Genomic DNA, 21987 nt, shown 5'->3' with positions numbered 1-21987 from the left:
TTTAGGGTGGATTCCTGCATTGAGTGGGGGTTGGACTCGAAGGCCTTGTAGGCCCCTTCCAACTCTGCTATTCTATGATTCTGTGTTTTCCGTCAGTTTTCTCTTCTCCAGGCTAAACATGCCCAGTTCTTTCAGTCTCTCTTCATTTCCATGGGATTAATCCCCCATTGAGCACCAGGGGACTGACCAGTGTGGCAGCTAGGGAAATCCTACGCCTCTGAGCCTCGTGGTCTCTCAGGGTCATCCCTGTTAAGATGCATGTTGACTCAGAAGGAAGTCTCTCACTGGTGCCACAGAGATTATTCTGAAGCGTAAACCTCAGAATCCAGAAACCAGGGGGCTTCACAGACAGTGAGTCAAAGAAATAAGGCACATGGGAAGCTAGACACATATAAAACAAAGCCAGGGAGATGGGCATGCTGCATCCCCATAACTCTTCCATGTTAGAGCTAAGTATACCCATCCTGTTATGTTAGCACACACACACAAAGTTTGCAAATCCTAATAATGTACTGAGCATGTGCAGTTTTGCATTTGACTGCAACAAAGACCCTCTGTACATGCTCAGAACGTTCTGCTCTGGCTGATGCCATTTCCACACCTCCAGCTCTGCCATCATTCCCAAGGCTGCTTCACTCGGATTACTGAGGAAAAGAGCTTTGTTGTACGCAAAGAACCTCCTTAAGTGATTCGTATAGCCTTCTGGGTGTGTGTGGTGGATTTTAGGGGTGCTTTGCGGGAATGTATGACCCCACAGCGATCATGAAGAGGAGGAGCTAGGTGAGATCCCTGTTTTGTCCCTGCTCAGTTCCATCCTGGGGAAAACAGCCACTGATGCTCTATAAGGCTTGGGAAGATTCCCCCCTTCCCCCATTAAGCTCATAGAATAGCAGAGTTGGAAGGGGCCAACAAGGCCATCGAGTCCAACCCCTTGCTCAATGCAGGAATCCACCCTAAAGCATCCCTGACAGATGGTTGTCCAGCTGCCTCTTGAAGGCCTCTAGTGTGGGAGAGCCCACAACCTCCCTAGGTAACTGATTCCATTGTCATAATGCTCTAACAGTCAGGAAGTTTTTCCTGATGTCCAGCTGGAATCTGGCTTCCTTTAACTTGAGCCTGTTATTCCCTGTCCTGCACTCTGGGATGATCGAGAAGAGATGCTGGCCCTCCTCTGTGTGACCTTTTAAGTATTTGAAGAGTGCTATCATGTCTCCCCTCAAACTTTTCTTCTCCAGGCTAAACATGCCCAGTTCTTTCAGTCTCTCTTCATAGGGCTTTGTTTCCAGACCCCTGATCATCCTGGTTGCCCTCCTCTGAACACGCTCCCGCTTGTCTGCGTCCTTCTTGAATCCTCTGGAAGTCTCCTAAGAATCTCCATTCTGTCAAAAGAGTTACATGCTCTGCCCATATGGTTTTAACAACGTGGATTCCCTGCAACTGATAGAAGTTCAGGGACGCAATAGTGCCCAAGATAGGATAGCCAATGGGTTGGTTCACACAACATATTAATCTGCACTCAAGGTTGAGTAGGGGCTGAGCGGGGATTGTTGAACCATAAGTTGTTCTTGACTCTAAACCCAGCTATGCCAACACAAATAACTCCTGAAGAGAACCTATAGTTTGTTGTTGGGTTGTTTGTGGTTGACAAATCCTGTGGTTGGCAAATACAGCTGGGTTCACACAACACAACCCACAGTTCAATGATAACCCACACTCAACCCGGAGTGTGGATTATCGTATTGTGTGAACCAAGGCACTGTCCAGGTGGATGCCAGAGGGTAGAGGATTTGGGCCAGTTTCTTCTGTGGAATGCCCATTTTACCTGGATTTGAGGACTCTACATTAGCGATAACTGTCCTTAAACAAATGTCTTTTTTCATTGGCTGTGACAGATAAAAAATTGTGACATATCACATTTGTTAATGAAGCTCTCAGGAAGAAGTTATTTATTTCAATGGATGAAAAAGGTCTTTGAGATATTTTAATTAACCGAATAAATTGTAGTATACTAATCAGTTGTTCTTGGTTTCTTAAACCATTTGTCATTTTTAAAAATCACTATGCTTCATCTGATGCCTTTGTATGTTGACATTTCCCCCCTTTCTTGTTTTTGGATTTTGATCTATATGCAAAAGCCTGGTTGGCTATTGATTGATAAACTGAACTGATATACATGCATCCAGGGACAAAATTGCTAGGAGGGTTTTGTTTGTATCTTCATTTGATATTGTCAATGTTAACAGATAATGTTAAGGCTGTGTTGGACAGGATATGCAGTTTCCTGATGCAGCTTAGACAACCTTAACATACGATATATTGATAGAGTTAAGGTGATGTATTTCAATTATGGAAAACATCCAAACTAATTTTAATTCCCAAACCTGGGAATGACCCTCAAAACATGGATACCCTGCATTTTAGCCCCGCATCTACTGCATTTGGCTCCACCCACCAGGAATGCACCCCTCAACCCCGTGAGAGCTTCTCCAAAATTAAATTCAGTTCTTGCGTGGAATTAAGTACGTTCCTTCATCCCCTGCCCCCAGCACTGGGCATCAGCCTGGTGTATTTTAGGTGGAGAGTTTTCATGAAATATGTGTTGCTTGTGCATGTATCTGCACAACTGTCAGTAGAGGTGTTGCATGCTGAAATGGGGCACCTTCCAACAACCATTGAGTTGTGTTCTGCACTAGCTGCAGCTTCTGGACCAACCACGTACAGTGTGTTGCAGTAATCCAGCCTTGAGGTTACTAGGGACTGTACTACTGCGGGAAAGCTATCTATGTTCAGGAGAGGCCAGAGCTGGCATAGCAGTCAGAGCTGGTAGAAGGCACTCTGACCTACCATGGCCACTTGGGCCTCCGGGGACAGAGATGGTTCCCAGGGATCCCCAGACTACAAACCTGACCTTTCAAGCGTGCAGCCCCTTCCAGAACAGACGATAAGCCTATCTCTTGGATGTGGGAACCACTCACCTACAGGGCATCCATCTTGCCAGGATATAACTTTAATTTATGGACCCCCGTCCAGCCAACCTCCGAGTCTAGGACTTTGCACAGCCTCACCTGTTTCAGATGTCACAGGGAGACAAGGGCTGTCTGTCATCCACATATATACAGTTTGGGCTGTATATGGAGGTGAGTGTTCCCTTCCCAAAAACATACCCGCCTTGGGCATCAGCTGAACCAGTGAATATTAAGACAGGGAATTTGGCAGCCATGATAATCACCATCTCTATGCCTGAAAAGTGCCCGAGTCTGTGAAATGTGGGCCAAGCCACAAGTACTTCAGTAAGTGGTCGCTCAAGTTTTTATGGTAGGTTTCATGTAAGAAAACTACATTGGGTTTTTCTTTCTGATTTTTTTTTAAATTGCTATTATAACAGAAACAAAAAAGAGAAAGGGAAAACACATACACACACACACACACCAACAACAAAACAGAAACACAACATATCCATCCACAATAATTTACAACACCATTGATAAAAAGGAAAGAATTGGGAGAAAGATTCAACCATCCTATTTCAAATATGTACAGATATAAGCAGTCTTTGTATCTAAGTAAGCATCCTGACGAAAATGACATCTGTAGGATATATGTTCAAATGCAGCAAGAGCAATATGTTTTTCAGAACACTGGGTGATAGGTAGTGTGTGTTCATCTTTCCAAGCTTGAAACAGAAGTCTCTTTGCAGTTGTAAGAGCTGTCAAAGTCCACTTTTGCTGCCCCTCTGTTAATCTCCACATCAGAGGAATGTAGAGGTCATAATAGTGGATGTTCAAGAACAAAATTGATCCGAGCAATAACTTCCAACCAGAAAGAGGTCACAAGAAGCCATTATATGTCTCTTCAAGACATTCTCTAGATTGCATCAGGACAAATAAGAGTACTTCTTCACACAGCGCATAGTTAAATTATGGAACTCACTACCACAAGATGTAGTGATGGCCACCAATTGGGATGGCTTTAAAAGTGGGTGGATAAATTCCTGTTTGTAATCCTCACTGCTTTTTCCAGCGCTGGCCATGGTTCTGCATGGACTTGCAATCTGCTTCGAATCCTCTCTCTGTAACTCCCTGCCTGTAACTCCCTGGCACCTGCTGAAGACATTTTTATTTAAATAGGCCTTCCTTGACACATCCGATTTTAAAGGTTTTCATTCTGTATTCTGATTATCGTTTTATTATCATGACTTATTACTCCTCTTTTATTTATTCAATTTTTTGTAAACTGCAGATCTATTTCATCTCATGTACAGCGCTTTGTGAGAAAGCGCTAAATAAATATATTATTATTATTATTATTATTATTATTAATTTTATTATTCATTGCCATGTCCCACAGTGCCATAACCTTTTCTTCTGACAATGTTGTAGAAGTTGGTCTGCCGTTCCGTGTAAGAAGCTGTGGTAATTTGGAGTGGTTTCAGCTTTATTGTGATGAACCTGTTCAGCTGTCATACTTGGGTCGGAGATTTCAGAAGTAAAAGATTGCTTTCGGCACCAAAATAATAGAATAGACGAGTAGGAAAGGGCCTGTAAGGCCTTCGAGTCCAACCCCCTGCTTAATGCAGGCATCCACCTTAAAGCATCCCAGACAGAACTTTAAATCTCTGGCCTACGTGTCAGTACTTCCCTCATTCCATATCTTAGGGGCTGGTACTTCCAAATGGCGATTCCCAGCATTTTCACAGCGGTTCTGTGCTTTTAAAGTCATTACATGGCACCGAGCTAAGGTCTTAAGCCACCATTCCTGTCAGGTGACATTCACACTACCCCGTGTGGATTTTTTGATGTGAAATAAGGGAATCTTTCTTCCTATAGCTCTTCCCACACTCTGTGCATTTAAATGGCTTCTCGCCCGTGTGGCTTCTTTTGTGTGACACAAGGTGTGAGCTCCGGCTGAAGCTCTTTCCACACTCCAAGCACTGGAAGGGTTTCTCCCCTGTGTGAGTTCTTAGGTGTGACATCAGATTTGAGCTCCAATTGAAACACTTTCCACACTCCAAGCATTTAAACCCTTTCTCCTTTGTGTGCTCTTTTTCGTGTAACGTCAGTTGTGAGCTCCGATTGAAGCTCTTCCCACATTCCAAGCATTCAAACGGTTTCTCCACAACGTGAAGCCTTTTGTGCGTCTTCAGTTGTGAGCTCCAACTGAAGTTCTTTCCACACTCCAAGCATTTAAACGGTCTCTCCCCTGTGTGGATTCTTTGGTGGGTCATCAGGTTTGCACTCTGATTGAAGCTCTTTCCACACTCGGTGCATTGAAATGGTTTCTCCGCGGTGTGGATTCTTTCGTGTGTCTTGAGTTGCGAGCTCCAGCTGAAGCTTCTTCCACACTGCAAGCATTTAAACGGGTTCTCTCCTGTGTGGCTTTTTTCATGCGCCAAAAGGTCAGAGCGCCGACTGTAGCTCTTTCCACACTCTGAGCATTTAAATGGTTTCTCCCCTGTGTGGCTTCTTTGGTGTCTCATAAGGTGTGAGCTCTGTCTGAAGCACTTTCCGCACTCTAAGCACTGAAAGGGTTTCTCCCCTGTGTGGATTCTCTGGTGTGCCAAAAGGTCGGAGCGCCGACTGTAGCGCTTTCCGCACTCCAAGCACTGAAATGGTTTCTCCCCTGCGTGACTTTTTTGGTGCCTCATAAGGTGTGAACTCTGCCTGAAACTCTTTCCACACTCCAAGCACTGAAATGGTTTCTCTCCTGTGTGGATTCTTTGGTGTGCCATGAGGTTTGAGCTCCGATTGAAGCTACTTCCACACTCCAGGCATTTAAAGGGTTTCTCCCCTGTGTGGTTTTTTTGGTGTGAAATAAGATCTGAGCGCCGGGTGCAGCTCTTTCCGCACACGAAGCATTTAAATGGTTTCTCCCCTGTGTGAATGATTTGGTGTGCCATAAGTTCTTCACTTTGATTGAAGATCTTTCCACACTCCAGGCATTTAAACGTTTTCTTCCTTGTGTGGGGTTTTTCATGGGAAGTGGGGTGCGTCCTAATACTACAACTTTTTCTACAGCTACAGCATTTATACAGTGTCCCTCCTGTTTGTTTATTGAGAGTTGATTTAAAATTGAAGCTTTTCCCACACACAACACACTGGTTCCTTTCCTTTCCTTTGCATATTCTTTCTTGGACTGGGATTTCGGAGTTGTCACCACCCTGAGAAATGCAGGCTCCATTCCTCCTTTCCTCTTTTGCTTCAGTTTTTCTTCTCTCCTCGGTCTCATGCTTATATTCAGCTCTTTCCAGTGACTTCTGGCTTGACTCTCCTTCATTCTCACTGTCCAGCCCATCACCGCCTGGAAAGGAGGGAGAGAACAGGTAAGAACCCAAGAGAGAAACACAGCTTGAACTCAAAGAACTAACACCATTAGTTAACTGTCTCCTAGCAGCAACGATTCCATCAGGCTGCAGCAGAGGGAGAGATGAGGCTGCAAACTGACTCCCTGTCTATATCGCTGAGGGACCAGCTCTTTGTGGCATCTTTTTCGGCAGGTCAAATGCCTTTATTGAATAAGTAATTGCATTTGTGAGTGACGGCACAGAGAAGGAGAGGGGTGGGTGCATTGCCATTTACAGAACAGATCCTTTGGTTCTTAGATTAACTGAGAACAGGTATTTTGTAGCATGCTGAATCGGGTCCATAGTGACTGGCTATGTTTGCAAACTATGACGTTCCAAGCTATGAAGGGTACTTTGGAGCCTTAGGCCTGGCAAAACCTCAGTTTAATTACTTATTTGTAAAACCTGTACCCTCTTTTCTGTCGTGATTCTAAGCCCTCCCACCAAAATGTGAGACAAAGAGATTTGCTGTGCAATTTACAAAGTCTTTATTCAGTAAAACAAAACGAAACACCACAACACCACCTCTTCACACCCTAAGCGATTGTGGGCCTGTTCAGACAACGCGCCAAGCCACGGTTAGGCCGCTAACCCTTTTGCAGCAAATGCTTCATGAGCGTGTTTAAACTGCAGTTATGTAGCCACCACAGTTAGGAATAACACGACACACTAAGTCATGGTTCACATGAGATGCTCAGCCATAATGTTTAGCTCAAAATGCTCAACCACTGTGGCTTAGTGGACAGGGTCTGTGAAGGCTAGGTGCTATCGCCTAAGCTTAATTAGCTAAACAAAGCAAGGCAGTTGCCTAGCAACCAAATTCCCACCGTGCCCTTCTTGACCCAACTTCTGCTGTGCAGCTAGTCTGGCAGACCGCCTCCCGCCTGCTCTCAAACGCCACTCGCTTGACTCTGCGGCAGCCTCTCGAATCTGTCAACTCCGATGCTCCCTCCCCCTCTGACAAAGACAGAATTCCTGGGGGCAGCAGTGACAATCTCGGAGCTTAGGCCTCCTGTTCGATAAGCTGCTAGGAGGATTCCTCCCTGACTCGTGGAGAATCTTGGGAATTTCCTCCTCCGCTCCCTGTCTTGGCTGGGCTTCTTCTCGTTCTGTCTCCGAGTCTGACTCAGGGTCTGAAACTAAACCAGTGAGCCTGAGCTCCACCCTGATACTTCGAATCATAGAATAGTATAGTTGGAAGGGGTCTATAAGGCCATCGAGTCCAACCCCCTGCTCAAGGCAGGAATCCACCCTAAAGCATCCCTGGCAGATGGTTGTCCAGCGGCCTCTAGTGTGGGAGAGCCCACGAACTCCCTAGGTCACTGATTCCATTGTCGTACTGCTCTAACAGTCAGGAAGTTTTTCCTGATGTCCAGCTGGAATCTGCCTTCCTTTAACTTGGGCCCGTTATTCCGTGTCCTGCACTCTGGGAGGATCGAGAAGAGATCCTGGCCCTCCTCTGTGTGACAACTTTTTAAGTATTTGAAGAGTGCTCTCATGTCTCCCCTCAATTTTTTCTTCTCTAGGCTAAACATACCCAGTTCCTTCAGGCTCTCTTCACAGGGCTTTGTTTCCAGACCCCTGATCATCCTGGTTGCCCTCCTCTGAACACGCTCCAGCTTGTCTGCGTCCTTCTTGAATTGTGGAGCCCAGAACTGGACGCAATACTCTAGATGTGGCCTAACCAGGGCCGAATAGAGAGGAACCAGTACCTCACGTGATTTGGAAGCTATACTGCTATTAATGCAGCCCCAAATAACATTTGCCTTTCTTGCAGCCCTATCGCATTGTTGGCTCATATTCAGCTTGAAACACAAAATCCCAACAATATTTTTTGAATTGACATAAACTTCTTTCAATGGGCTCAACAGCCTTTTTGAATGGACATTAAGCTTCTTTCAATAAGCGTAACAAGCTACTGGTGTGAATTAATCCTGTTTCGCTGTTTGCTTCTTCAGAATTACACCAACCATGGGGATAATGCCGTGGCCAAAAAGGCAGGGGTACCAAACATAGAATCATAGAATAGTAGAGTTGGAAGGGGCCTATAAGGCCATCGAGTCCAACCCCCTGCTCTCTCTCTCTATCCACTTGAATGCTTAAAGCCCGGCGGAAAAACCTCAAACAGATTTTTTTTCTTCTAACAGCATTTTTGTAAATAGGCGCCAGTGTCAGACATTTTCCCCAAAAGAGAAAATAATCCAAGACCCACTGGCTGCGGAAATGGAGCAAGAGCACAGAAGGAGGCTATAATGTGAGGTGGGTTTTTTTTTAAGCATTTATGAAGCGATTTTATCAACCACAACAAAGAGGAAGCCTTACCCAGAGAGGCCATGATGCCACAAATCTCCTCCATGACTTCTCTGTGCAGGGCTCTTTGGTCCGGATCCAGCAGAGCCCACTCCCCCTGGTTGAAACGGACAGCCACCTCCTCAAAGGTCACCTGAAAGAAGAAACGTGGTCCGTGAGCAGAAAATTCTAACCTCACTCAGAAAGGAAAGTTACATAGCTTGAGCATGCCCTATTTACTTATTTTATTTATCTACTGTGCTTTCAAATTTATTTATTTATTTACTTTATTACATTTTTATACCACCCAATAGCCGAAGCTCTCTGGGCGGTTCACAAAAATTGAAACCATAATAAAACAACCAACAGGTTAAAAGCACAATTACAAAATACAGTATAAAAAGCACAACCAGGATAAAAACCACGCAGCAAAATTGAAACAAAATTAAAATACAGAGTTAAAACAGTAAAATTTAAATTTAAGTTAAAATTAAGTGTTAAAATACTGAGTGAATAAAAAGGTCTTCAGCTGGCGACGAAAGGAGTACAGTGTAGGCGCCAGGCGGACCTCTCTGGGGAGCTCATTCCACAACCAGGGTGCCACAGCGGAGAAAGCCCTGCTCCTAGTAGCCACCTGCCTCACTTCCTTTGGCAGGGGCTCACGGAGAAGGGCCCCTGTAGATGATCTTATGGTCGGGGCACCCAACAATTGAAGTTCTTTGGGAGGTGTACGATACATTCAAAACAAATGTTCAAACAAAAAAATAAATTCAGTGTAGAATAAAACCAAGATAAAACCAGCAGCAAAGAATAAAACCATCACAACACCATAAAACCAGCACCAGAATAGAGTACTAAAAGCACCAAAAATGCTTCTCACAATGCCTTGGGGAATAAATTGGTCTACAACTTGGGCCAGAAAGACCACAACGTAGACACCAGGCGAGCTTCTCTAGGGAGAGCATTCCACAGACAGGGTGCCACCACTGAAAAGGCCCTCTCTCTTGTAGCCATCCATCTCATGAGATTTGATAGGCAAACCTTAATGTCTGGGTATTTATTTATTTTATTTATTTTATTACACTTATAGCCAGGGCTCTCTGGGCGGTTTACAGAAATTCCAAAATTGAGATAAAAACAAGTATACAAAATTTTAAATTTTAAAACACAGAACATATACACATAAAGCATTAAAAACCGTTAAAAAAACTAAACATGTAGGTGATTAAGATGTGCTGCCATATGCCTGGGCAAAGAGGAAAGTCTTAACCTGGCGCCGGAAAGATAGCAGCATTGGCGCCAGGCGAGCCTTGTCAGGGAGATCGTTCCATAGTCTGGGGGCCACCACCGAAAAGGCCCTGTCCCTCGTTGTGACACTCCAAGCCTCTCTCAGAGTAGGCACCCGGAGGAGGACCTTAGATGTTGAACGTAGTGACTGGGTATGTTCACACTGGGAGAGGCGTTCCATCAGGTATTGTGGTCCCAAGCTGTGTAAGGCTTTAGAGGTCAAAACCAGCACCTTGAATTGGGCTCGCAAGTGATATTCCTGAAGGTAATCTGATCACAAGCAGTTTAGGGCTTTAAAGGATTAAAAAAGAGAGGGAACTGGATCCAGATACGGACTGAGAGCCAGTGCAGATGGAAAAGCACCGGCATTAAATGATCATATTGGCCCTACAGGATTGAAATCTTTACTCAGGGCATTCACAGCCTCCTTAGTGGTCAACGCTGACTGAAGCAAAGGGAAAGAGACAGATTCTTTCAGGCCCAGATAGAGGCATGTGAGCTGCCCCCTCCACAGCGAGTGGATAAGGTAATAGTGGAAGAAAAGGTAACACCCGCCGGATCATTTTCCCTACCTGATCCAGTCTCCCAGAAGCTGTTCCAAGCAGATCGCAACGAAGAGATGAACCAGCACATACTTCCTGCATCCTTTGTCCACCTCCTGTGTAGTACACATATAGTGAAAGGGAGATTCATTTAACATTCTCTCTATTTTTGGTTCGAGTCTTCTCGTACTCTTGAAAATGTAGCCAAAACCATACCATCCACACACAACAGGGAGGTATCACCAGACTCAAGGTAACATGGAGGTTGGCAGGGGTTGAAAAATATATTAAGGGAAAAAAATATATCAAGGGAGCAAAAATAAACAAAAAACAAACCCAAAACAGCTCATCGTCGATTAAATGGCCATAGAATGTTAACTGATTGAGAAGGGGGGGGGAACTAAAATCCGAGTAAGGCCTTAGCTAGACCTAAGGATTATCCCAGGCAAATGGAGGGGTCATCCCAGCCTGCTCCTGGGATCCCCTGTGTGTCATTTGGATGCACAGAGATGATCCCGGGATATAGGCCTGGTCTAGCCATGGCCCAAGTGGGGAATAGAATAGGGTGACCCTATGAAAAGGAGGTCAGAGCTCCTGTATCTCTAACAGTTGCATAGAAAAGGGAATTTCAGCAGGTGTCATTTGTATATATGGAGAACCTGGGAAAATTCCCTCTTCATCACAACAGTTAAAGCTGCAGGAGCTATACTAGAGTGAACAGATTTAAAAGAGGGCAGGGCACCTGCAGCTTTAACTGCTGTGATGAAGAGCGACTTCCCCAGGTTCTCCATATATACAGATGACACCTGCTGAAATTTCCTTTTCAATACAACTGTTAAAGATACAAAAGCCCCTGTCCTCCTTTTCATAGGGTCACCCTAGAATAGAATGGAGTGGCTGGAGGAGGAGGTTGGAGGCTCATAGGTATTTATTTTATTTATTTATTCATTCATTGTTATTTATTACGGTCACAGACCAGCAAAACCAACACCAAAACATACAAAGGATAGATAAAAAATGACATAAAAACAAAATACAGCTTGGTGAGTTGCTTCTCTCAGAAGGATTGCAACGTTATTTTTCTAATTTGCATTGAGGTCATGAGAAACTTAGAGACCCTTTCAGTAATATGGGAGGTCACATCCCTTAAACAGATTAATACCAACGTTGTGGGGCTACATCCAGAAAAAGCTGTTATTTATTGCATTTTTATACCACCCAATAGCCAAAGCTCCCCGGGCGGTTCGCAAAAACTAAAACCATTCAAAGTATAAAACAACCAGTATAAAAACGTGATATAAAATACACGTTAAAAAGTGATTAAAAACATACCACACATGATCAAAACACCTTTAAAACATCCTTAAAACATTCTAAAATGATAAAACAGGGCAGAGAAAAGCATCTCATTGTATGGATATATTATTTCATGGCTTGCATTGAGAAACTATCTTAGACTCTGTTCAGGGTCAAAAGCAAAAACAGCCTCCATAAATACATGGAGAAACAAACCCTAAGTGATTAATATAGCTGGGATTAAGCAGTAATCCCCCCCACTCCCGAGAGTATATATATATATATATATCCACAAATGGAAGAAAATAAAGTGTCCGAACAGTCTGATAAGGGTGTGTGATGCTCTGTGGGCACAGAGGTGGGAAAAAGAAAAGTAGAGGAGAGTGGAGGGAGGGGAATGGGACTGAGTCACTGAAGCCCTGAACAGAAGCACACCACACTGCAATATTTTATTGCAGGACCCCACTTGTTTCTTACGTTTATACCCCAATTTTACACAGTTGAAGCAGCTCACACTGAAACAGTGAGCAGGGGGTTGGACGTCATGGCCTTGTAGGCCCCCTTCCATCTCTGCTATTCTATGATTCTATGATATAGACATATAGTTCAGGTTCTCACCAACATGCAGAGGTGATGTAAATGCTGGTTTACTTAAGTCACAACTAGTTTAAGCTCCATTCATTTCAATGGGCCTACCCTATGTAGGGCTAACATGGGGATACGACCAATAACTTCTTAAAATATTGAAACAAAATATTTGCTGGAGACAACCATCTCCTTCGCACGGGCTCAGGGGAACATATTAATATTATTGCCCAAAATCTGAGGGTTTCTGAACAGTTTACAATTAAAACCGTGATATATACAAAAGTCAAGATTTAAAATCTTAAAACTTTAGAAATGTCATATAAAACCAGAAGAAATTATAGTCCAGGAAAGCTTGTCTAAAAAGATGCTTTCAGGAGGCATTTGAAGGAGGTTACATTTTCCGCCTCCCAAACTGCCTGAGGGAGGTTTTCCCAGAGGGTGGGGGCCGCTACAGAGAAGGCCCTGCCATCGAGGTTCTTTACGACGACATTCTGTTCATCTTGGAATGGCCAGCAGGACTTCCCCTGACGATCATAAATGTCATCTGGGTTATATAACATAAAGGAAAGGAAAGGAACCTCTCGTGCAAGCACTGAGTCATTACTGACTCTTGGAGGGACGCCAGCTTTCGCTGACGTTTTCTTGGCAGGCCTTATAGCGGGATGGTTTGCCGTTGCCTTCCCCGGCCGTTATTACCTTTCCCCCAGCTAACTGGGTACTCATTTTACCAACCTTGGGAGGATGTAAGGCTGAGTCGACCTGAGCTGGCTGCCTGAAACCAGCTTCCGCTAGGATCGAACTCAGGCCATGGGGAGAGTTTCAGCTGCAGAAATTGCTGCTTTACTGCTCTGCGCCACACGAGGCTCATATATAACATAAAAGCAGCCCATATATTTTTGGGAAAATACATCCTGAATCTTTACCTAATGAGGTGGCTTCTCTGTCGCCATCCTGCAAGATCCACCCAGACAGCAGCCTCTGACTGGGTTCTGATGGAATTATTTGCGCCTCGGCGATATCAGTGGCCTCCTTAGGAAATAGGTCCTGCAGCAGACAGAGCAGCAATGATTACAAAATTGAGCCGTTAGAAAAGGCACTGCATGGGGAAAGATGAGGCGGATGTTCGATGATTAAAAACAAATGTTGGACAATTGGTATATTTTAAATCCTTGGAAATATTATCAGCCCCTCAAAACCATCAAGATGAAATGCTCTCACCTGCTCCTCTTCCTGCTTCTGGTCCTCCGCCTGGCTTAGGAGGAATCCTTCTGCCAGGGCCACCGCCTGGGAACTGGTCTCTCCTCCACATTCCTTCACCCAGCTCTTCATCTCCGGGGGAAGGACAGTCAGGAATTTCTCCAGGGCAACCAGGTCCAAGATATGAGTCTTCGTGTGTTGCTCTGGCTTCAGCCACTGACAGCAGAGATTGTGGAGGCAGCTGCAAGCCTTCCGGGACCCCTCGGCTTCTTCATAGCCGAACTGCCGGAAGCTGTGGCGACGTAATTCTGAGCTGGGATCGTCCTCACCCTGGATCTTCTGCACAGTTCCCCAGAATTCTCCACTGCTCCCATCCTGAATGGTCTCAGGAGACGTTTCTATTTCAGGGCCAGCTAGGTCCTGTTCCTCCATTTCACTTCGTACATCAAGGCAGTGTCCAACACGGCCAAAGGATCGCTTTCCCTTTTGCCAAGTAGTGTTTGAAGGCACAGAATGGCAAAACTACCGGGGAGATCAAGCCCTGCAAAGCAAGTAACATATTCAGCGAAGGAGCTTACTATTATTTATTTATTTATATAGCACCATCAATGTACATGTACACAGTAAAAGAATAAAACAGCAACACTCTGCCACGTAGGCTTACATTCTAATAAAATCATAACAAAACAATAAGCAAGGTAAGAGAACTCACAAAACAGGCACAGGGGACAATAAAACAAACTGTGTTAAGAACAAAGTCAAGTTCAGGATGATCAGTGGTCTGGAAACAAAGCCCTATGAAGAGAGACTGAAACAACAGGGCATGTTTTGCCTGGAGAATAGAAGATGGAGGGGAGACATGAGAGCACGCTTCAAATACTTAAAAGGTTGTCCCACAGAGGAGGGCCAGGATCTCTTCTCGATCCTCCCAGAGTGCAGGACACAGAATAATGGGATCAAGTAACAGGAAGCCAGATTCCAGCTGGACATCAGGAAAAACTTCCTGACTGTTAGAGCAGTACGACAGTGGAATCAGTTACCTAGGGAGGTTGTGGGCTCTCCCACCCTAGAGGCATTCAAGAGGCAGCTGGACAACCACCTGTCAGGGATGCTTTAGGGTGGATTCCTGCATTGAGCAGGGGGTTGGACTCGATGGCCTTATAGGCCCCTTCCAACTCTACTATTCTATGATTCTAAAAGCTGTAGAAAAAAATAGAAGTTTTCAATTGAGCTTTAAAAACAGTGATTGAACTCGTGTTCCGCAAATGCTCTGGAAGAGAATTCCAGGCATAAGGGGCAATGAGAGGAAATGGACAAAGCTGAGAAAGAGAAGTAGAGACCCTTGGGCGGGTAAGAAATATGGCATTAGACGAGCGAAGAGCACTAGCGGGGCAATAATGGGAGATGAGAGAAGAAAGATAGGAAGGAGCTAGACTGTGACAGGCTTTGAAAGTCAACAGGAGAAGCTTATATTGAATTCCCTGGTGAACTGGAAGCCAACAAAGGGAGTTCAGAAGTGGGGTAACATGATCAGAGCCATGAGCCAAGAAGATGATCTGAGCAGCAGAGTGATGGATAGAAACCAACACACTGATGTGAGAAGAAGGAAGGCCAGTCAGAAGACGGTTACAATAGTCCAGCCGAGAAATGATCAGTGCATGAACAAGAGTCTTAGTTATTTATTATGAACGTTCATGCAGCAAAGCCCTATTTTTTACTAAGAGGTTCTAACTGGCGACTGGCTCCTTTCTCTGTACTGAAGGCAAACTAGTGGGTGGAAGGAATTCTTTCCTTCTTGGACACAGACCAAGGCCTTCATAAACAATGCATCATCCTTGCGGTTGCAGCATGCAATGCAGCATTGCAGTACAACGCAATCTAACTACAATGCAGGACGATCCATCCAATCAATTGTATAATGCAATATGATGTCACTGCAGTATAACTGCAGTACTTCAATGCAATACAATGCAGCGTGGCCTTCAGGACATGCAACATCCTTCCTGTGGCTCTGTCCTTAACTACTTTCCCTGGGTTTGCCTTTCCTTGCACATATACCCACCCACCCTTTCTCCCTTTCAAGCAGGTCTGTACAGTTGTATGCCTGCGGGAAAGGACCGTGCTGCTTTCTGAACCGTGCCTAAAACACTTTAGGGCCTTTGAAGGTAGCCCCACAGCTGCCGCCACTAAATCTGGAATGGATCAGCTGAGAGGCAATGTGACTGAGTGGTTAGGGTATCAAAGACGGGAGAGACCTGGGTTCAAATCCTCACTTGAACAATGGAGCTTAGAAGGTGACTGTAAACAGACAGAGGGAGTGCAGGGATGATTGACGACAGAGGTCAGGATGGAAATGGTGGGTCAAGTTAGGGACGGTTGGAGAAAGTCAGAAAAGAGGGCAGAGATGGTTAGTGAGAAGTCAGAGAGTGAGTTGAGTTAGGACAGTAGTATGAAGTTAATTAAGTTAGGGCACAATCCCATGTGCATGTTTGGACAGGGAAAAAATGTCCCATAACTACCAGCATGCCTCAGCCAACAATCTCTGACGTTTTAAAAAAGACTTTTTTTGTCTAAACATGAAAAGGATTAGTTAACTAGTAGAATTAAAGATGGAGTATGAATCTGAAGGCAGACACCCCGAGATACATCACAATGTCAATTTTTTTTTTACTATTCTTATTATGCTGCATTTTGTATTTTTATCGAGTGGTGTAGCTTTGGCGATGGGGCGGTACAGAAATGAAATAAATAATAACAGAAAAAAATAAACTTGGGCTAGAGACTATATTCCATCCTGGCCTACTTCACGGGGTTGTTGTAAGGATAAAATAGGGGAGGGGGACACCATGTATTACACCAAGCTCCTTGTATTAAGGACAAGATCTCACTCTAATCAACAAAGAAATAGTTGTAGGGAACATGTCCAGGCAGAAGGAAGGCGGGAATCTTAGCGCATGGGAGGTCTTGGTCGGGATTCACTTGTTTTTCTTGCCGGTTCCCCCCCCCCCGCCCCCATTGACCCTCAGAGGCTTCCCTGTCTTTCCTCCCCATCAGTAGCTGGACTAAGGAGCAACAACAACAACAACAACATGAAGATGATTTTAACTGGCTGTCCAGCAGATGCGTCTTCTCCTCATTTTTCTTCTAGACTTGCTGCAGGGCCTTAAATGGGTTGGGGCTTCTCAAATCTGGATCGGGCTCCTGCACCTACTCTGGAGTAAAAATGAAAAGGCGGCCCCAACTCCTACACGTACAACTACTGTGAGTTTAGTCCTTAGGGCCTCCTTTAGACTTGGGGTAGGTTGGGGTGGCCGTCTCCCCGCCCCCGCCTGGCTTCCTTACCTAGGGTGACCCTATGAAAAGGAGGATAGGGCTCCTGTACCTTTAACTGTTGTATTGAAAAGGGAATTTCAGCAGGTGTCATTTGTACATATGGGGAACCTGGTGAAATTTCCTCCTCGTCACAACAATTAAAGCTGCAGGAGCCCTGCCCTCTTTTGCATCTGGTCACTCTAGTATAGCTCCTGCAGCTTTAACTGTTGTGATGAAGAGGGAATTTCCCCAGGTTCTCCATATATACAAATGACACCTGCTGAAATTCCCTTTTCTATGCAACTGTTAAAGATACAGGAGCCCTGTCCTCCTTTCCAGATGGTCACCCTACCTTACCTGGCATTTTCCATTCTGCCTTCCAATGCAGCTCTATGCAGCTTCTGCACCCAAACGCACACGGGGCGAGAGGGTGGGGGGGAGACTCACCGGTTCTTGCTGGGTGGTGGGAAACGCCCAGTCCCCTCCGCTCCCCACAGAAGGGGGTCCGGATCCTCACTCCTGCTGGCTCCGGGTTGATGCAGGAACCGTCTCCGGCCTCCTCGCAGCCGCCCTTTGCTGCCTCCAGCTGCTCGCCAAAGACCAAGCAAGATGGGGCGGTGCTTTTGCTCTGGAGGACTCCCCCCTTTCTCCCCTTCATTTCCTTCCTCTCTAGGAATCCATCTCTCCTTCCTTTAACCCTTAGAAGGCCGAGCAGCATTTTTTTCTCTGCCTGGGGATCCAAGCCTGCAATCCTGTTTCCATGGGATTAATCCCCCATTGAGCACCAGTGTGGCAGCTAGGAAAACCCTAAACCCCTGGGCCTCGGGGTCTCCCAGGGGCTTCCCTGTTAAGATGGATCCAGTGTAAGGTGACCCTATGAAAAGGAGGATAGGGCTCCTGTATCTTTGTTGTATTGAAAAGGGAATTTCAGCAGGTGTCCTTTGTATATATGTGGGAACCTGGTGAAATTCCCCTCTTCATCACAACAGTTAAAGCTGCAGGAGCTATACTAGAGTGATCAGATTTAAAAGAGGGCAGGGCTCATGCAGCTTTAGCTGGTGTGATGAAGAGGAAATTTCACCAGGTTCCCCAGATATACAAATGACACCTGCTGAAATTTCCTTTTCAATACAACTGTTAAAGATACAGGAGCCCTGTCCTCCTTTTCATATGGTTATCCTATTTAACCTATAAAGCCTTACACGGCTTGGGGCCACAATACCTGACGGAACGTCTCTCCTAACATAAGCCAACCCATACGCTATGCTTAACACCTACCGTCCACCTCTGGGTGCCTACTCCAAGGGAAGCTCGGAGGACGGCAACAAGGGAGAGGGCCTTCTCTGTGCTTACCCCATAATTATAGAACCATCTCCCCAATGCAACCCACCTGGCACCAACATCATTATCTTCAGAGAAAAAGAGCCCTGGCCAGAAAGAGTTTCCAAACATCCCAGAAGCATAAAAAAGCTTTTCCTTCCTTCCCTAGGAAAACCTCTTCCTGGTACAACCCCACCGACTCCAGCCAGTCCTCAATCTCCTCTAACACAGAGCGAGGCTCTGCCCGGGCCCCCAACTCCACCTGCAACAAGAGACAGAAACTGTATGGGGATAGAGAGCGCCATCACACCAGCGTTTTATTGCACTTTTGTCCTGCCTTGTTTACCACTTTGCCCCGCGGCACTCACATTATTTATTATTATTAATGATTGATTTCATTTGTATGCCGCTCTATAGCCAAAGCTCTCTGGGGTGTTTAGATAGGATAAGAACACTTAAAAACGATATATCAAATGTTAAAATCACAAAAACATACAAAAGCATGACATCATCCCTTTCCTGCAGTCATCTCGCCTCCTTCCCTCCATTTCCCATGTTTTTCTAGGGTGGGAAAAGTCTGGTATTTTTCCTCCATGCGGTCCTTCCATCCCCATGTATTGCCGTCTCCCCGCTATGTCACAGAACATCCCTTCTTGGGGGCGTGTGCATTAAAGGGCAGTCTTGCTGACGAAAGAGGTGGGCAGGGGCGGTTCTCCTCCAGTCTGCAGAATCACTCAACTGCTCAACCGGGAAGGGGGAGGGAGGGCGCATGAAGACCCCGCACAGAAGGGAGTATCATCTCACCTCTAAAGGCAGAAATGGCGCCCAGCCGATTCAACACTAAATCGCTAAAATGCTAGACAACAAGGCGAAATAGCGCAACAACACATGTGGAAGTGATCAGCGTCTGACACGCTAATGAAACGGAAATGGAAATCACAGGTGCATATCAGGGAGGCAGGAAGTAGGTGTGATGGAGCCCAGAGTGATAATCCAGCAGTGCTAATCCTTTCCTCCACCACACTTAGCAGCCCCATCAACTCTTATGATGGAGGACTCATCATGGTTAGATTTCTTGAAGAAGTGCTGAAATCACTGCAGAACTTCATTTGGAGGCTGATTTGTTTGAAAAATAAATTGAATCAGTCCAGCTATTCAGCAGGAATTTCTGTCGGTGAGCGGAAGATTTGGGAGGCCAGATCCATAATGAGATCCTCAGGGGAACGTAGGGGAGATACAGCTCAGCAAGCTGAAGGCCAGATGCCCCCAGGTAAGAGCATTCAGAAGGTGTCACCTTTACATTGCTGGGCAGCCCTTGGAGATGGAGACGTTCCAACCCTATTAACAACGATGAGGAGAAAAATAACAACCTAATATCCACAGGAGTCTTTCCCTCACAAATAGATAACCCAAGGTTTGCAGAGGGACAAATACACCTGGGAGGAGAGGGCCCAGAAGCCAGAATTTCCCCACCCCTGATCTCCAGATGCAATCGGAGAAGCCTAGAATCACAACTTTTGAGGAACCATCTTACAAAATCCATAAAGTCATGCACGTCTCCATCTTAGTCATAAAAGGAGCACAACTCAAATGGCCTGTCTCAACCCAATACCTGCTCACCGTAGACACCGCAGGATAGCAAAGGGACTCACCTCCAGAGCCAGAGGGACTTCCCCTCTTCCTTCTGAGCGTCCCTCTATGCTGCAGCCTGTAGGGTTAGGGGTCTCCATGAAGGATCTCAGAACATTTCGCCACAGAATAAACCAGAATGACCTAGATAAATATGTTGGGCCTTGAAAGGGAAATAGGAATGAGGGAGACATGGTAATAACGGAAAGAGATCAAACTTCAAAATGGAAGACAGTACTTGATGGTTTTTAAAAATAATACCATTATAAACCCTACCAATGGTCCATCTAGTCCAGCATTCTGTTCACATGGGCCAACCAGCTTTCGACTGGGAATCTAAAAGCAGGACATAAGTGCCACATCACCCTCCTACCCATATTCCCCCCACACCTCGTGTGCATCGGCGTACAAAAGGTCCCGTATAGCCATCAGGACTAGTAGCCATTGATAGGTGAGGTAGAGGAACGCCTGGGACTCTGCCCGCCTGACGCTTCTGGGTGAGACATTATTGGCATTCATCATCTACTCTCTGATAAGGCTTTGAAGCATTATTAGTACCAAATCAATTTCCACTACAGTTTTCCATAAGAAAGCCTGCCACCTTTTTCCTTCCGCTTTCGGGGATCACCGGGCATCTCTACCATCAAAGAGGCGAAGTCAACCCCCATGACTTTGCACACAGAGAGCAAGGAGCACCCATCACTTCTTACCATGCCAGGGAAAAGAGGCTTCGCTCTGTATCTACTAGCCTTCTGGGCCAAATTTTTCCCACCGCTCTTCTAGCCACAGAGGATCTTGGCAGGATCTACACTACTGCTTGATAGTGTTTAAAAGCGCTTTATAACAGTTTTGACAACAGCTGGGGCCCAGGACACACTCGATGTACAGTTGTCAAAACTGTTATAAAGCGCTTTAAAGCAGTATTGAAGATCCGGTCTCTGCTTGTCTGCTCTTTGGAGCTGCAAGGTCTTACTCAAATTCTTCTCAAAATGCTACAAATTCTAAATATACAAATAGATGTGAATTATAAGACATCTATGGCTCCTGGTGGTGCCACATAGACCCATCCACCGACTGGAGTCCACCAGGGGAAGAGCCTTCAGCGTCGTGGCCCCCCTCCTATGGAATTCCCTGCCTCTGGAGGTCAGACAGGCGGAAACTCCGTGTTCCTTTCGGCATCTCCTGAAAACGTTGTTGTTCCAGGAAACCTTCCCTTGATGACCAGCCACGGTTCACTTTGCATTTTGCTTTTTAAAAATCTATTTTAAGGTGTTTTATTCTGTTTTTTACTTTATTTTATCTTGTACACAGCTCCGAAATGTTGAATAGGGAGTGGTATATTAATATTGTAAATAAATATATGAATATATAAATAAATAAGTAATAGCCTAGTAATGGTAAGTTAAAGCCCCTGGTCTCTGCATGCTGATTTTTGCTGAAGTAATTGCTTCCTCTTCGGTCTGCTAAGGCTTTTAACGAGGGCTACTGGAAAGCCCTGCCAGGTCTACACCAAGCGGGATGCAACACTTCGAAAGCTTTTGTAAAACTGACATTGGCAAAACCATTATCAACCATTTGAAAACAGCAGCATAGATCCTGCCAAGATCTCCACTACAATTTTCCATAAAAAACCTTCTAAAAAGTTCCCTTCTCTTTTGGGGTTCATGGGGACAATTCTGTCATCGAAGAGGCTGCTGCAAATACCCCCTTTCCCTCCCAATGACGCTGCATGCAAAACACAATAAGTGGTCATCACTTCTCACCATGCCAGGGAAACAAGCCTCGCTCTCTACTCCAGGTCCGGGCCCGATTCAAAGTGCTGGTTTTAACATTTAAAGCCCTAAACGGCTTGTGGTCCAGGCTATCTGAAGGAACGCCTCCTCCCATATGTACCTGCCCAGACTCTAAGGTCATCCTCAGGGGTCCTTCTCCGCGAGCCACTGCCAAAGGAAGTGAGGCAAGTGGCTACCAGGAGCAGGGCCTTCTCTGCTGGGGCACCCCAGCTGTGGAATGAGCTCCCTAAGGAGGTTCACTTGGCACCTACATTATATGCCTTTAGACGCCAGGTCTTCATCCAGACACAGCAGGAATGGTCCTCCGACTGCTGGTCATCATACCAAAGAATCGTTGCCTTCGAGATAGATACATACATTCCCTGGGTGCCCACCCTAATGAAATGTGTTGCAC

At 45.5% G+C, this 21987-nt stretch overlaps 1 protein-coding gene across 1 annotated transcript; it reads right to left on the bottom strand.

Moving 5' to 3' along the window:
• Window positions 1-3997: 3997 nt before the first annotated feature.
• Window positions 3998-17450, bottom strand: LOC134396333 (zinc finger protein ZFP2-like). The gene is made up of 6 exons (XM_063122794.1): window positions 17299-17450; window positions 13561-14080; window positions 13266-13386; window positions 10489-10574; window positions 8663-8783; window positions 3998-6297 (listed from the first exon to the last, which is right to left on the bottom strand). The coding sequence occupies exons 2-6, from the start codon at window positions 13969-13971 to the stop codon at window positions 4775-4777; spliced, it is 2262 nt and encodes a 753-aa protein (XP_062978864.1). The 5' UTR covers window positions 13972-14080; window positions 17299-17450; the 3' UTR covers window positions 3998-4774.
• Between the last annotated feature and the right edge of the window lie 4537 nt (window positions 17451-21987).

Source organism: Elgaria multicarinata, chromosome 3, assembly GCF_023053635.1.
Source record: "Elgaria multicarinata webbii isolate HBS135686 ecotype San Diego chromosome 3, rElgMul1.1.pri, whole genome shotgun sequence".
Classification (NCBI taxonomy): domain Eukaryota; kingdom Metazoa; phylum Chordata; class Lepidosauria; order Squamata; family Anguidae; genus Elgaria; species Elgaria multicarinata.
This window is presented reverse-complemented; position numbering and strand designations above follow the sequence as displayed.